At 50.1% G+C, this 14,652-nt stretch overlaps 2 protein-coding genes across 2 annotated transcripts; both read left to right on the forward strand.

Moving 5' to 3' along the window:
* Nucleotides 1–4,192: 4,192 nt before the first annotated feature.
* Nucleotides 4,193–5,032, forward strand: LOC136503161 (uncharacterized). Its single transcript, XM_066498327.1, has one exon. It carries the CDS (start codon nt 4,193–4,195, stop codon nt 5,030–5,032), a length of 840 nt encoding a protein of 279 aa, XP_066354424.1.
* A 3,602-nt stretch (nt 5,033–8,634) lies between these two features.
* Nucleotides 8,635–9,617, forward strand: LOC136506033 (protein GL2-INTERACTING REPRESSOR 1-like). The gene is made up of 2 exons (XM_066501160.1): nt 8,635–8,720; nt 8,816–9,617. The coding sequence occupies exon 2, from the start codon at nt 8,833–8,835 to the stop codon at nt 9,220–9,222; it is 390 nt and encodes a 129-aa protein (XP_066357257.1). The 5' UTR covers nt 8,635–8,720; nt 8,816–8,832; the 3' UTR covers nt 9,223–9,617.
* The last annotated feature ends 5,035 nt before the right edge of the window (nt 9,618–14,652 follow it).

The raw sequence follows: 14,652 nt of genomic DNA on the forward strand, positions 1-14,652 counted from the left end.
TCCGGTGACTCTGATTTTGTCTAGCTTCCTCTGCCGCCTAATCGCCATACCTAGAAGCCGCTCGCTGAGCCATCGAGGTGACGACCTCCCCCATTCCTGTAGCACCGTGCGAGGGGGAAAGCTCTGCCTTGCATCCGGTCATCTTCACCAACAAGAGGCGGCGCCACCAGCGTCGAGCGAGGACTAGGTACACTGACTATCCTCCAGCGGCGTCCCCTTGCTAGGACACTAGGGTGCCCACTGCACCACCGGCTCGCCCCACAACCGGTCATGCGTGTGCCCGTGCACCAATGCCTCGACTTGTGGCGTAGGCTATCGGCACCTGGCGGCCGTTGTCGTCGTTGTCGTGTGCCAAGCCCTGGGTTCATGTCAAACACCAGGCGACCTTCGATGCTGCCGCGCGTCCATCCTCCATATGTGCTTCCTCGACACCATGTCCCTCTAGCGGCCACGCTTGTCGACGCCGAGGGCTCCATGCTTGTTCAAAGCCATCGGCACAGGCGCCGCCACTCCCCGCCTCAACGTCGTTGCCAGCGGCCGGTACGCCTTCGCTCGTCGGTCTCTGCTTCAACTATCTAGCTGGGGACCACATCGACGCCCGTTGCACCTTCCCATCTTGCTGCCTTTTCTACCTTAGCACGGAGCACTGGGCAAGGAATTACAAGCACGGTCGCTCGCCCCAGCGCCTCTACTTAGACCGGGTGTGAGAGCCTCCAAGGCGCAGTCAACCTCGTGCTGCTCGAGGCAACCATGGTTTCGACGGTGGTGCCAGCTAGGACTCCGACGAGGGTGGTGATCCATAGCTAGGGGTCAGGTGGGGCCTAATGTTCCAGCAGGCGCCACGTGTTGTCGTGGGTGAGATTCCCAGCCCGTTGCTTTCGGCCACCGGTCTACGGTCCTATGGGCCCCAACAGCTAAGGTGTAGGGATCGTCAGCTGCAGACATCAGGTCCGGTGTCTTCTTCCAACAACCAGTCGCCAGAGGGATTCCATGATTTCGAAATTCAAATCGCAAAGCCTCCAGAGATCGGCCGTTCAAGCTAGATCCAATGCTCTGCGTCATTGACTAGCTAGGTGCCTTGAGCAACAAGGGTGCATTGCCAAATCCAGTGTCCTGCTTGGATGTGCTTTTGAGAGCGCAACCGAAAATTGTGTTGCAAAGTGGCCATTCGTAGACATCATGGGTAGCTTGTCGGTGTTTTGAGTAAACACCAACTAGTAAATTTGTATTTGTTGCGCGTTGGGCCCGAATGGTGTGCTAAAAGACACAATGTTTATACTAGTTCAGGTAGAATGTCCCTACGTCCAGTTTGTTGTTGTTGCTCGTGTTATTAGCACTGAAAGGTTTGTAGTAGGGGGTACAAACGATCGAGAGAGGGACATGCCCCAAGTCTCTGATGGAAATGTTGAAAGGGTGCTAAGAGCTTGGTTGCTACTCAACTATGTGTTATGTGATGCGTGGTGTGTTGAATCGATCCGTCCTTTTAGTGGGGTGCCCTGCCCTCCCTTTTATATATCAAGGGGAGCGGGGATTAGAGATGGAAGAAAGAAGAAAAACTAGAGGCAAAGAAGGTCCTTCGAAGGTGTTGGGTCTTCCTTTTTCCTTTGAGCCTGCCCTGCTGACACGGCAGACGGTGCCAAGGATAGCACATTCGGTGATCCTAATAGGGCCGTGCTCTGGCTTTGTTTAGTAAGTGGTCACGTCCCATCCCGCCCCGGCAGGCGGTGCGACGCACTAGGGTGCCGAGTCATGACCCTACGGAGAGCAGACGGTGTAGAGGCCCCACGGTCGTTACTGTAGATGACATGAGTTTCCTCCTGGACCGTAGTGGTTGTCGAATGTTTCCATCAGGATTCGTGTCCGAGGGCAAATGCCGGCGCCCATAATACTGTAGGACAAATATCGATGCCCACAACACTGTTTGGGCTCTGACATGCCTGAAAGGGCTTAAAGCGCCCGTCTGGTCATATCCTAATGGTACTTTCCTACAGGCGTGTAGGGTATGGTCCTCGGTATTGCGGTTGACTTGAGTGCCCCGCCTTATCTTCACGTGTAGTTATGAAGGAGTAGCGCATAGACGTTGGGCGAGGCGGAGTCTGCCCTGAGATGTCGGGCGAGATGGAGTCTGCCCCTAGACGTCGGGCGAGGCAGAGCCAGCCCTCAAACGTCGGGCGAGGCGGAGCCTACCCCTAGACGTCAGGGAGGCAAAGCCTACCCTCAGACGTCGGGCGAGGCGGAGCCAGTCTCCGAGGGTCAGGCAAGGTGGAGCTAGCCCTCGGACGTCGGGCGAGGCAGAGTCTGCCCCCAGATGTCGGGCGAGGCGGAGTCTGCCCTGAGACGTCGGGCGAGGCGGAGTTGGCCCCTGGACGTCGGGCGAGGCGGAGCCAGTCCTTAGTCGTTAGGCGAGGCGGAGTCCAGCCCTCGGGGGTCGGGCTAGGCGGAGCCAGCCCACGTACGTCGGGCGAGGCAGAGTTTGCCCATAGACATTGGGCGAGGCGGAGTCCAGCCCTCGGGGGTCGGGTGAGGCGGAGCCAGCCCTCAGGGGTCGGGCGAGGCGGAGCCAACCTTTGGTCGTTGGGCAAGAAGTGTAGTTGCGTTCTTGTCTGTTCGGAAGCATCAACGTTTGATGGTTATTAGCTTCTCCTCTTTGGGTACCCCAGTATTTGGTCCCCGACACAGCTCATTTGGTGGCTGAAGACCATGACATCACGGCATGGCCCGCCACTCCTCCTACCATTTGCGCGCGGGGCTCCTATGGTCGCCGCCGCAGATATGTCGTGCCCCCGGTCCGACGACCTTTCGGCTAGCCCCACCATGGTCCAATTGAGCATGCAACCTAGACATGGGCTAACACAGAGTGGGGCACTGCAGTGGGAACCGGACCACATTACGGGCTCCGTTGTACTCGATCTGGGCCTGTGCGACAACCAAGCCCACAGAGTGCAGGATTCTCAGCCTCATGGGGACAGCCCAGCGTCGGCGACTCCGGCCGATGCCCAAGTCCGCATGTCGCCTGCTATTGTCGGTTCGTCCACAGTGCATTTATCACTGTCCAGGAGTTCATTGTCGGACTCAAGCTGCCGCTTGAATAGCCTCTGATCCAGTCGTCGCCGCGCCTCCGTGTCTCACGCGTTCCGGTGGAGAACCTCATTCCACGTCACAGTGATAGGCTTGCGGCGAAGTCTGTCTACCGTGACCCCAACCCAGAGAAGCAGGTCAAGCGGGTCCTCCTAAACAAGTGGCAGCCCCCGTCGCCAGTGACACTCGACGCCTCCATCGCCATTCGTTACCACGAGACGTTCCAAGACCCGCTGTCTTCATTCAAGCGCGCCGCAATGCGAGAACTCTTCCCCATGCATGGTGCTCGCAGGAGGCAGGCGGCGACGCAGGCGTCTTGACCACAGGTTCCCTCAACGTTGCAAGCTCTTAGGTCGCACCTTTAGTTTCTTAGTTACAACAGCGTGTGCTCCACCGCCCAGCGCTTGTGTTCGTGTTCAACCCTTTCGCTCATGGCATCTTGCCGTGATGTGATGTTGGGCGTGTAAACCTTCTAACTTCTTCTTAATGAAACATGTGCAACGCATGTTCTCGAAAAAAAATAGTTATCCTAAGACACAGCGAACAGAATAGCATAATCCAAAGATGTTGATAAACTGTAATTTGTGGCTATATTTATCAAGTACTGAAGTCTGAATTAACATGTTGATGGCATTTTTCAAACAATCTGCACTGCAGATGTTTCACATTTTCGGTGATTTATATATACAGTTATATGTACTATGTATATATATTCACCCTGTTCGCTTGGGCTTGTTTGGCTTATAAACCGTACTTTTCAGTCAACGAACATTATTTTTCTCTCACACCAAATCAGTCAACAGTACTTTCAGCCATGGCTTATTAGCCAAACAAGCTCAGACGAAGGAAGCAATCGCCACTCGGATACTGATAAACCATGAGAAAATTCCTTGGTTGCCACTGTAACTTATAGCAATCCTTTAATTGCCATCCAAAAATACCTCTTTCCTTCATTGCCATTCGTTTACGTTTCTGCTTCCCCTGGTTGCCATTCTATCAAATTTCTAGATCACGGTGTCAAATTCCCTCTCCCCCACTCAATGACATGCGGGCCCACACGATCATCCCCTTCCTCCCACCATCTTCTCACCTTCCCCTCCTTTGTGTGGTGGCTATGTGCCCGCCGCAGCGGAGGCTGAGCTCGCCTCGGCGCGCGGCCGTGGCATCTCAAAGCGACCGGAGTGGAGGTCGTGCTGCGCTCCCTGCCGCGTTCACCGGCGAGGGCAGGGATGGCCCAGAGCGTGGAGACGCGGAGGCGCACGGAGCCCAGGGCCGCGGCGGTGGCGCACGATTCTTCGGCGCAGGTGGCTGCAGCAGGGCGTGCGGGGACAACGGGAGTTGGCCACGCGAACGTGGGCTGCAGGCGCCGGATCGCGCGTACAGGTGCAAGATCGCGCAGGCTGGCGCGGAGGCGACGGGCCACGGTGGCCAGCGCGGCGGCACACAAGGACGCGCGGAGGCGACACCCGAGGGGAGGTACAAGCTGCAGAAGGGCGACGGCGGGCTGGGCCGGGACGGCACGAGGGGTGGCTGCGCGGTGCTCGCGGCCAGCAGAGGCGGTGCTGGGAGCTCCTGTGGTCGACGGCGAGGCGGCATGCATCTTCCCACGAGCGAGCGTCTACGGACCCACGATGAGGACGCAGACGGTGGTGGCCGCGGCGTCGACGGCGGCGGCCAAGGCCCCTGCAACCGCGGGGCGTCGGACGCGGGTGAGGACACGGGCGGCGGCGGCCGCGACGTCGCCGGCGGTGACTGTGGTGGCTCGGAGCAGCCTAGGCGGACTTACTGCGGCCAAGGGGCTTTTCTAGCGCATTGCCATGCTGGCTCGCCGCAGCTGTGGGCAGATCTCGATGCGTGTGTGGGAGTCCGGCGAGCCCTTTGCCGCCCTCGTTGTCAGGAGCCTCCGCGCGATGCTGCGGGCGCAGATTTCCCTACCGTCGGCTCCGATTTGTGAGGGGTCGGGGACTAATGGTGGTGCCTACAGCCGATTGACCGAGTAGTTGACGTTGTTACGTATGAATGGACGGGAATGGTAACCAAGGGAAGAAAAAATCTAAATGGATGGCAAGGATAATATATTTTTGGATGGTAACGAAAGGGATGGTTATAGTTTTAAGGGGGCAACGAAGGAATTTTCTCGATAAACCATAGTTCCGACATGTCTGTCTGGTAAAATTGTCATGTAATTCAAAGCTCATTGAAGTGCTCTGCTTTCAACTGTAGCTGACTTTACTGCATAGGAATTCAATACCTGACTGTCCTTTACTTGGTTTAACTATGATATTTGAAGGCAAGCAGATGAGAGGTCTCGATGGCAAAATCATTCTCGGTGAATGCCATGTCGCCCATACCTGGACCTCGTTTAGTTTGCAAAATTTTTGGCGAAATAATACGGTAGTATTTTCGTTGTTATTTAGTAATTAATGTCCAATCATAGTCTAATTAGGCTTAAAAGATTCGTCTCGTGAATTTCGTCTAAACTGTGTAATTAGTTTTATTTTTTTATTTATATTTAATGCTTCATACATGCGTCCAAAGATTCGATGTGACAAGGAATCTTGAAAATTTTTGCAAAATGAAGTGAAACTAAACGGGGTGTTAGTTTGCAAAATTTTTGGCGAAATGATACTGTAGCAATTTCGTTGTTATTAGGTAATTAGTGTCCAATCATAGTCTAATTATGCTTAAAAGATTCTTCTCGTGATTTTTGTCTAAACTGTGTAATTAGTTTTATTTTGTATTTATATTTAATGCTTAATGCATGCGTCCAAAGATTCGATGTAACGGGAAATCTTAAAAAATTTTGCAAAATGAAGTGGAACTAAACGGTACCCTGGTTCTAACCTTGACCTTGAGTGGGTCCGTTTGTGGGTCAGTCTTCTCTACTGTAGATAACTTAAACTTGGTCCTAACCGAAGTACAATAGGATCGTGCCACAACACTTTCATCAGTTTCGGCTGGATCCATCCAATCCTTCTCAGTTATTAATCCGGCGAGTTTTGTTCTTACTGTTGCAAACTGTTTGGATCTCAACAAGAGGATGAGGTGCGAAAATGAGAATAACATCTAGACATTTAGATTTTAGAATGAGTTTCTAGAATTCAACTAAGTACCCCAAACCTACTATTCGCACACTGTCACTGTGCGAAGGTAATGATCACAAGAGATTGAGATCCAACACCTCCTCATTTTTTTTTATCTAGAATCTAGATTCTAAACCACCATCTAGAATCACTGTGATAGAATGAGATCCAAACAGGGCGTAACAAAGCTTGAAACAGATTGATTGCATAATGCACTTTCGTCTCTACAGTATGTTATGCATCCTGATCCTCTCAATCATGCACCAGGTTCCTTGAGCTACTTTCCTTGAGCAAAATGTCACAGTCCAATAACTCGTGATGGAAAGAGTAGATCATACACAGTAGTACTAATTTATTGGAGGAATGGACGTTTCCTTGAGCAAAATGTCACAGTCCAATAACTAGCGCAGAAAATCTCGGGAATCAGCTGGAGAGATGCAAATTAAACTCCAGCTGAAATAGGATGTTTTGCTGATGCTTTTCTGTTAGGCATGTTTTACTTTTTGTTGTTGACGTTGCTCGTTCCCATGGGGTCATGTTGCTATGTTATATTGTTCGGTAGGAGCTTCATTTTGATAAAATATGTAGCTCTCTTGTCTGATTTGTTTCCAAAACGACAAATTTTGCATTATTTGTTGGCGCTCTCGAATACAAGTTTTTCGTCTGGCTGGCAATTCAAAATCACCTATGGACGGTGGACCGGCTTCAGTCTCACGGATAAAAAAAAAAATCACGTAAGTGAGATCTTACGGATGAGCTGAGCACCTGTGTTGTCCTATTTTGTGCTCAGACCTCAGAGTGGTTTTCCTTGCCAAACCCTCCTTGTCTGCTAAGTTCTTTTATTTTCTCTTAAACAACTTGTACTTTCTTTTGAACTGCAAAACCCCCCCCCCCCCCTCCCTTCTATGGCCCTGTTTGGCTTACCCCATACTCGACTTGTTTTTTTCAGATGGAATAATATTTTTTCTCTCACAACAATTCAACAAAAACAGTGTTTTTCAGTCAAAATTCAGCAAGCTGAACGGGACCTATATTAATACAGGTCCTGAAGAGTCCCACCGGTGGTGTTGGAGAGAATTTTTGTTACTGTAGCTCATAGAGTGACTCATCAACATAGATATACAGTAGAATCAGTACTACGAGTCAACCCTACAATGCTGTAGAGGTTCTTTGTCAGATTAAACCGGCCAGAGTATAATTAAGTAATGTCATCTTTGATTGAATTGGTTTCCCTTGAAATAGAATTAGTGCTACATTTTCACTAGTTACTAAAAAAAGCCAGCATGTTCGCTTGCTTGTAAACGATCGTAAATTTCCAGCCAGGAACAGTGTTTTTCTCTCACATCAAATCAGCCAGCAGTAAATAATTCACGATACGATACGGCCTCCCGAACAGGCTAGGGAGGATGGAAATAAATACGCAGCGCTGTTCTAAATGCTTGTTGGTTAGATGTCATTTCACAAGTTTCATCTTTGAGCTATAAAAAGGTGAAGCATGGAAGCAGAGCGAACGGCATTGAAGGGTTTAGGCCGCAAAGGCATACTATAGCTCAGTAATGCATGGGCTTTTTTCTTTCAGAGGCTGCATATTTTTAACATGGAGAAGAAAGGCTTTAGATTTACCTGAAATGTCTTCAATATTTAAGATCATCGACTGGTTCACATCATAAGCAGCTGCGGCTCATCGATGCACATTTACTACTTTGCTAGATGGAGAGTAGAAGCCCTTTGATCAGCTGCTGCGGCCATAAATCTCACCATAAAGGGGGCATTCAAGGTGCTAAAACTATATGCAGCTGCTGCTGCCAACAGTATGGTGTAAAATTACTCACAGGTACGTACTACTGCCTGCCAGCAGCACGGCACTGCACGCTGGAGTCATAGAGGACCTCCCCCCAAAAAAAAGAAAGGAGAATCTCATCAAAGGAAGAGTAAATTCGAGCTTGTTGAAGATGATATTGCCTTGCTGCAATGCTGCCCTTGCTTTCATAGTTCACACTGTACTTCATAGTTCTTACACCATGGATGGATGTCTCTGTTTTACATTTTTACTGCAGCTGCAGGCAGGGCATGCTTGTTGGGACAGATAGAGTAGAGTAGAGCAGTTTGTGGTTCCATTCGAGCAGCTGAATACAAATGCAACAACCTTAGTACTTACGAAGATCTTTTGTCTAGTAAAACATGATCTTGGAAAGTTTTTTAAAAAAAAAAACATGATCTTGGAGGAGCCGAGGAGGAATGAATCTCGCAGGGGGGCTTTGGCTTTGTGATCTTCCAGACTAGGATAGGATCACCGATCACAGAGAGAGAAAGAAAGGAGGAGATACACAGCTGCAGTAGGGAGGAGGAGGAAGAAGAGGACGTGGGGGCTTTGTTGTTTTGCATTAATGCCAAGTAAAGAGAAGCATTGACCTCTCCCCTACTTGACACAATGGCACCCCCTGCCTGCCCTATATAACTTGGCTCCTAGCCGCTCAACCAAACGCATCAAAGCCCATCTCCTTTCCTGTTCCCACCTCTCCTCTCTTGTCATCCATCCATTCTCCAAGCTTGCTTGAGGTAACAGCTGTTCTTTGTTCTTGCTCATGCTTTGATATATTATATAGGTTGTGTGGTAAGTTTGACAGTGTCTGTGATGATGAATTGATGTATAGGTGTTGAACGGTGAGCCATGAGCCGGGGCAACGGCGGCAGCGGCGTGAGGAGCACTCGGCTGGAGCTGCAGCTGAACCTGTCCCCACCGGTGGGGATGGAGGTGGACGGCGGCGTGCACGACGACAGCGACTCCTCGTCGCCGAGCTCGTGCGTGTCGTCGGACGGGCGGAGCTCGAGCGGCGGCGGCAGCCCCGGGGGCAAGTCGCCGATGGTGATCGGCGCCTGCACGCGGTGCCTCATGTACTGCATGGTGGCCAAGAAGGACTACCCGACCTGCATCAACTGCAAGCAGCCGTGCCTGGTGGACCTCCTCCACGGCGAGGCCGGTGGCCGTGGTGGCGGCGGCGGCGCCAGCGAGGCCGCCGCCGACAAGAAGCAGCAGCAGCAGCGCGGCAAGCGCAAGTGAAGCCACGCGGCGGTGTACCGTGCATGTGCCCGCGCGCCCAGTGGATGCTCATACGGAGGGTCAGCTAGCTCGACTCGAACTGACTGCCGTTGGATCATCCACTGGACAGCCTGCAGGGTGTTGGATCCCTTCCTTTCTTCCTCATTAGGAGGAGCTAAGGCTAGTACGTGTAGTAGCAGCAGCTTAATTAGTTTACTTGACTTGATGCTGCAGCTGTTGGAGTAGGTTGTTGTTGTCATCGTGGGGATGGGGTTAAGTGTGGTGGAGACTTGTGGTTGTGGTGGTGTTTCCGGTTGTAATCCTCCATTCCAGTTCCAGCTGAAGAAACATTTGCATGCTAAGGGAATCAGCTCTTTAATTACCTCTCTACAGATGCAAAAAAGTACTCCCTTCATACTAAAAAATGAAGTCGTTTTGGACAACGACAGGGTCTCCAAAGCATAACTTTGACTATTTATTTTTATAAAGATATTTATCAAAAAGTGATATATGTAATTTTCTGTGAAAATATTTTTCAAGACAAATCTATACATATCGTTTTCACATTTCTAAACTCAATAACTTAAAAGTTATTCATGAATTATATTCCTAATATTTAACCCTAAGGCTTCTCCAAAACAAGAGAGAGTACTCCTGTTTGCAAGCTGAGGGAGTACTCTGTTTATGAGCTAGCTGCTGGTGCTCTCTGTTCTCACTCAGTGCATGCAACTCTCTGTTCTCGAGAGCTCCAGCTAGCTGGGCCTTTGATTGTGGCACTACTGTTTGAACAAGTACAATAATGATTTTATAGGTGAGCTAGTCGGGCACAGCCGTACGGGAGCATATATATAATGATGGGCTTAGATAGTGTACACGAAGAGGGTTAAGCACGAGGCATGGTACTATATAATAATAAAAAAAGAAAAGCCTTTTATAGGTAAATAGGAGATTAGTATTGTATAACAACTTAGCTTTTATAACTCAACTTAGGATATCTCTCCACCAAATTGAGAAAACTCGCTCACATTTCGCTATAACTAGTGATATAAGAATTTGGTAGAAATAAAAAAGCTCCAACAATCCCCTTCTACATCTCCTTTTGCTAAAACTTTTGTACAGCTGGTGCTCGTTTTGCTAGCAAACAACCATCGCGCCACACATCATCTTGTCGCACAGGCGAGAGGGCGAGGGCTAGCCATGCAGCCGCACCGGACACCACACAAGTGAGGGTGAGTGGTGGACACGCCACCCCGCCAGGCACCACAAGGGTGCTGGTGAGCACCGGCCGCGAGCCAACGTGGGCAAGGGCAAGTGCCACACCACCACACTAGGGCTACGCGCGATGGCGTGGGATGGCCGGCCGGTTGCGCCGCACAGTCGTGGGTGAGCGTAGAGCACTGAGCATCGGGCTTCGTAGAATCAACGCGTAAGAGAAAGCAAGTGTCAGGGTTCATAAACCCGGGTCCCTCTCGGACCGGCTTCTCAACAAAGGCTCGGCCCAAGCAGATAACGCGTAATTCATGGGTCACCCAAGTATCTAAACGACAGGCCAGAAGATTGATCCAATCTCCGACCGGAAGGCCTGGCCGAGGAGGAATGACACCCGCTTCCGACTCTGGCCCGCCTCTCTGACCGGAGCGCTCGCTTCGGTCTCCAGCCCGCCTCCGGACGGCCTGTCCGACCGGAAGGCCTGGCCAAACACCGCTTCCTACTCCAACCCGCGTCTCCGACCGGGGATGCGCCAAACCCCTGCTCACTGCTCTTCTCCGACTGGCGCGATCAGAGCCGACTGGGACCAACCGACTGGGGACGCCCGCTCGGTAAGGACCAGGAAATGGACGGAGAAAGTAAGGCAGGACGCACAAGTCAAACCGCAATATAGGGGACCATACCCTATACACCTGTAGAAACAGTACTCTGCGACCTCTCTGGCACGACAGAACCCAAACAGTGTTGTAGGTGCCGACATTCTCCCCTACAGTATTGTGGGCGCCATTAACTCCCATACGGTAAGGCTCCCCCACGTGTCTCTGGACATCAACAGTGTTGTGGGCGTCGGTATTTACCATACCAGGCGAACATGGTAAAACCCCTTGCACGCCTCCGGTATGAACAGTGTGGCAGGCGCCGACGTCTGCCATACCCGAAGAAGACAACACGACCTCCCACGTGCATCCGACATTCAACAGTATTGTGGGTGCCTACTATCATCCTATACCCGCCGTGCGTGGGCAACAAGGCTTAGTAGCATACGTACTCTCTCCCTCTCACTTATAAGGCCATCCCCTTCATCTATAAAAGGGGATGCGCTCTCTCCCAACAGGTAGATTCATTCGACTCATCAGTTCACTAGTCCACAATAACAAAACCTCCATGTTCAAACCACGAGCATCCCGTCACTCTCAGCTCCTCTGACCAGAGTCCGACCTGACCTCTTGTACCTCCATCTTTCTCCTTCTCGTTTGTAACCCCACTGCAAACTTCGAGCACCTGCGCTCAGGAATAAAGTCATCGACCGACTCAAACTGGACGTAGGGCACGTTGCTTGAACCTGTATAAACCCTGTGTCATCGAGTGCTATGCCACCTCCGATCACAACGTACGGCAAAATTATAAATATTTACGTGTTGGTCACTTTCTGCACCGACAGCAAGAGAGAAGAGAAGATAAGGAAAGAAAAGGAGTTGTATTGATCGACAAGTGGGTCCTACTTAATAAAGGGTATGAGGTTTTCTCAATCTGCTGTAGAACCACTCCCCTATGACATGTAATTCTGTTTTCTCAATCCCTTATAGCTAATTTTATGTCCCGTTTGGTCCCCTGTACTGTACGTGTTTTTTTTTAACTTATTTGTAGAGAGGAAGAGTTGATTGGCCACTGATACGAGAGGTGATGGCCGTGGGATGGGGAACCGGCGGCGCAGATGGAGGAGGGCACGGGAGCGCGGATGCATGGTTGAAAGCAGCGGCAGCGTCTCTGGCAGGTGCAGTGCAGATCCTTGGTGCCGTGCAAGTACGTACGCACGCTCTGAGACTGAAGCAAATAAGGAGAGCATCATTACTCAATGATTCAGTAGGAGAGGCCTCCGAGCGCGTGCAGGATAAGCATTAAGGCGCATTAACTTTAATATTTACTGAGTATAGAGAGAGAGAGAGAGAGAGAGAGAGAGAGAAGGCTGGGAGGAGGCTACAAATGAATGGAAGCTCATCAAGGCTAGCCAGGAGAGGGGGGAGCAGAGGTGGTCACTGGCGAGTGGGCCAGGATCCGCTTGCGTTGCTTGCAGGCGGAGACGTCCGGCCATCTCGGCGGACAGGGGAGAGCTGAGCTAGGGTCCTCTGCTTTTCGATCTCTACCTGGTCGGGACTCGATCGGTCGAGACACCACACCTGGGACGGGCATCTTCTTCCGGTGGACCATCCGGCCTGATCAGGATGCAAAGCTCCATATCAGAGAGAGAGAGGGGGGGTGGTTAAAGGTGCAAACATTAGGGACAGAAAGGTCGTCGATCCTGCTTCGATCGTGTATGCAGCACATAGCGGTTGGATGCTGCGAGTGTTGCCAGGATCAGGAGTCGAATGTTAAGATGTTAACAAGGGAATGTATGTAAGAATTGTTCATGATGGGATGGATGATGTTTGCCAAGTGCCAACTTGCACCGACCCAGCAACGCTCCGTCTCTTCTCTCTCGTTCCCTCTCTATATACGGAGCCGAGGCCGCTAGCTGTCTATCCGCATCTTCTTCGGTGAGCAAACGTCAGTCAGAGCTAGCTCTCACTACATATACTCATCACTTGAACCGATGGAGCTAGGCACGGCACAGCACATCATCAAATAAAGTCCCAATAGATATGCGGCAGCGGCAGTAATAACAAAATGGATCGGAGCCGCATGAATGCATGCAGTTGGGAGATGAGAGACGAGGGGGAGTAGTCGTGAGTAATGGCGTGCGGCGCGACGCAATGCGACGATGCACGCGGGTGCAGCCCAGCCCAGGCCGACGATGGTTGCGTGCTGCGCTGCGTCACAGGAATTTAGTGGCGCGGCAGGGCAAGCGGCAGCTAGCTTAGGGGCCGTACCCGTACGTCCTAGCTAGTTAGTGCTCCTCCTCTCTTCTCCTCCGCACTACTAGCAACAATGGATTCATTTCGGCATGCAGCGGATCGCGCTCGCTCGTCCACGCTCTCTCTCTCTCTCCCCCCTGATCCTGATGGATGCCTGCACGCCGCAGCTCGCAACATCAAAGCCGGGAGGCCGCAGCGCGCCATAATGCTTGCTAGCTAGCTGGCTCGTCTCCTCTGCGTGTATCCTCTCTCTCTGCCCGCCACCACGTGAAAAACTGTTTCTAACAACAGGATATTTTTTTTAGAGACGATTGATGATGAAGCCGTCCCTACAATGATGTGCATAGGAGCCCAGAGATCAGCTATCTCTACAAATAGAACAGTAGGGGCGGCTGGTGATACGAGCCGTCCCTATAGGTCTGATTTATAGGGGCGGCTCACTCACCAACCGCCCCCGGTGCTTCTATTTATATGGACGGCTGGTGATTGAACCGTCCCTACAAATACCCCGCGTATAATTACCTGCTATTTGTAGGGGCAGCTCAATCACCAGCCGCCCCTACAAATGACCCACATATATAAAAATCGCAGCACATTCTTCCTCCTCGGGTCACTCACTCCAACCCGTGAAATAAAGGTGGAGAGGCCTTGTGCATCTCCCAAAAATTGCTCTACTAAGAGAGGAAGGTTTTGGTCTCAAATCCTTTGGTGGAGAGGTTGTAGAAGGTAAGAAAATATTATTTCACATTTTTTTTGAAGTTTTAATGGTTGGTTAGTGAGTAATTAGAGTTTTGTTTTTCTCTCTCTTCTATGGTGCTTGAGCTACTTATGAAGCAAATTAGACCTAAGTTTTAAATGTATTAGGGTAAATTAGGTAGGGGAACAAGACCATACCCTTATTTGGTCCATGTTTCTTGATTTTAGTGAACAATTAGTTAGTTTTATAGATATTTCATGTGCATGTAGATCTAGATCTAGGGTTTGGTTTTTTTATTAATTTTGTTTTTGTAAATTTGTGTTTGATGAAATTGGATTAGGGTTTGCATGAAAGATATTGGGTAAAATATAATTGTTGCCAATTGTTGTCTTTGAAATTGTTTATTGTAATAAACAAATATGTATTTTAATTATTTATGGATAAATGGGCCATTAATTAATTTTCCTTTACCATGGTGTATTTGTATGCTTCATGTAATTATATTTGATTTTATATTCATATATATCTGAAGTATATACAATTATTCTCAAGTAATTATTAATTTAATTTATTTTTATATATATCTGAATAAGTAGTCCTTTAATATTTGTTTTGTTGTTGTTGTTGTTGTAAAAGATGGAGTATAGGAACTCTTGGATGTATAGTTCGTTAAGGTTCAAGGCAGGTTTCCGT

This window comes from Miscanthus floridulus, chromosome 14, assembly GCF_019320115.1.
Source record: "Miscanthus floridulus cultivar M001 chromosome 14, ASM1932011v1, whole genome shotgun sequence".
In the NCBI taxonomy this organism is placed as follows: Eukaryota; Viridiplantae; Streptophyta; class Magnoliopsida; order Poales; family Poaceae; genus Miscanthus; species Miscanthus floridulus.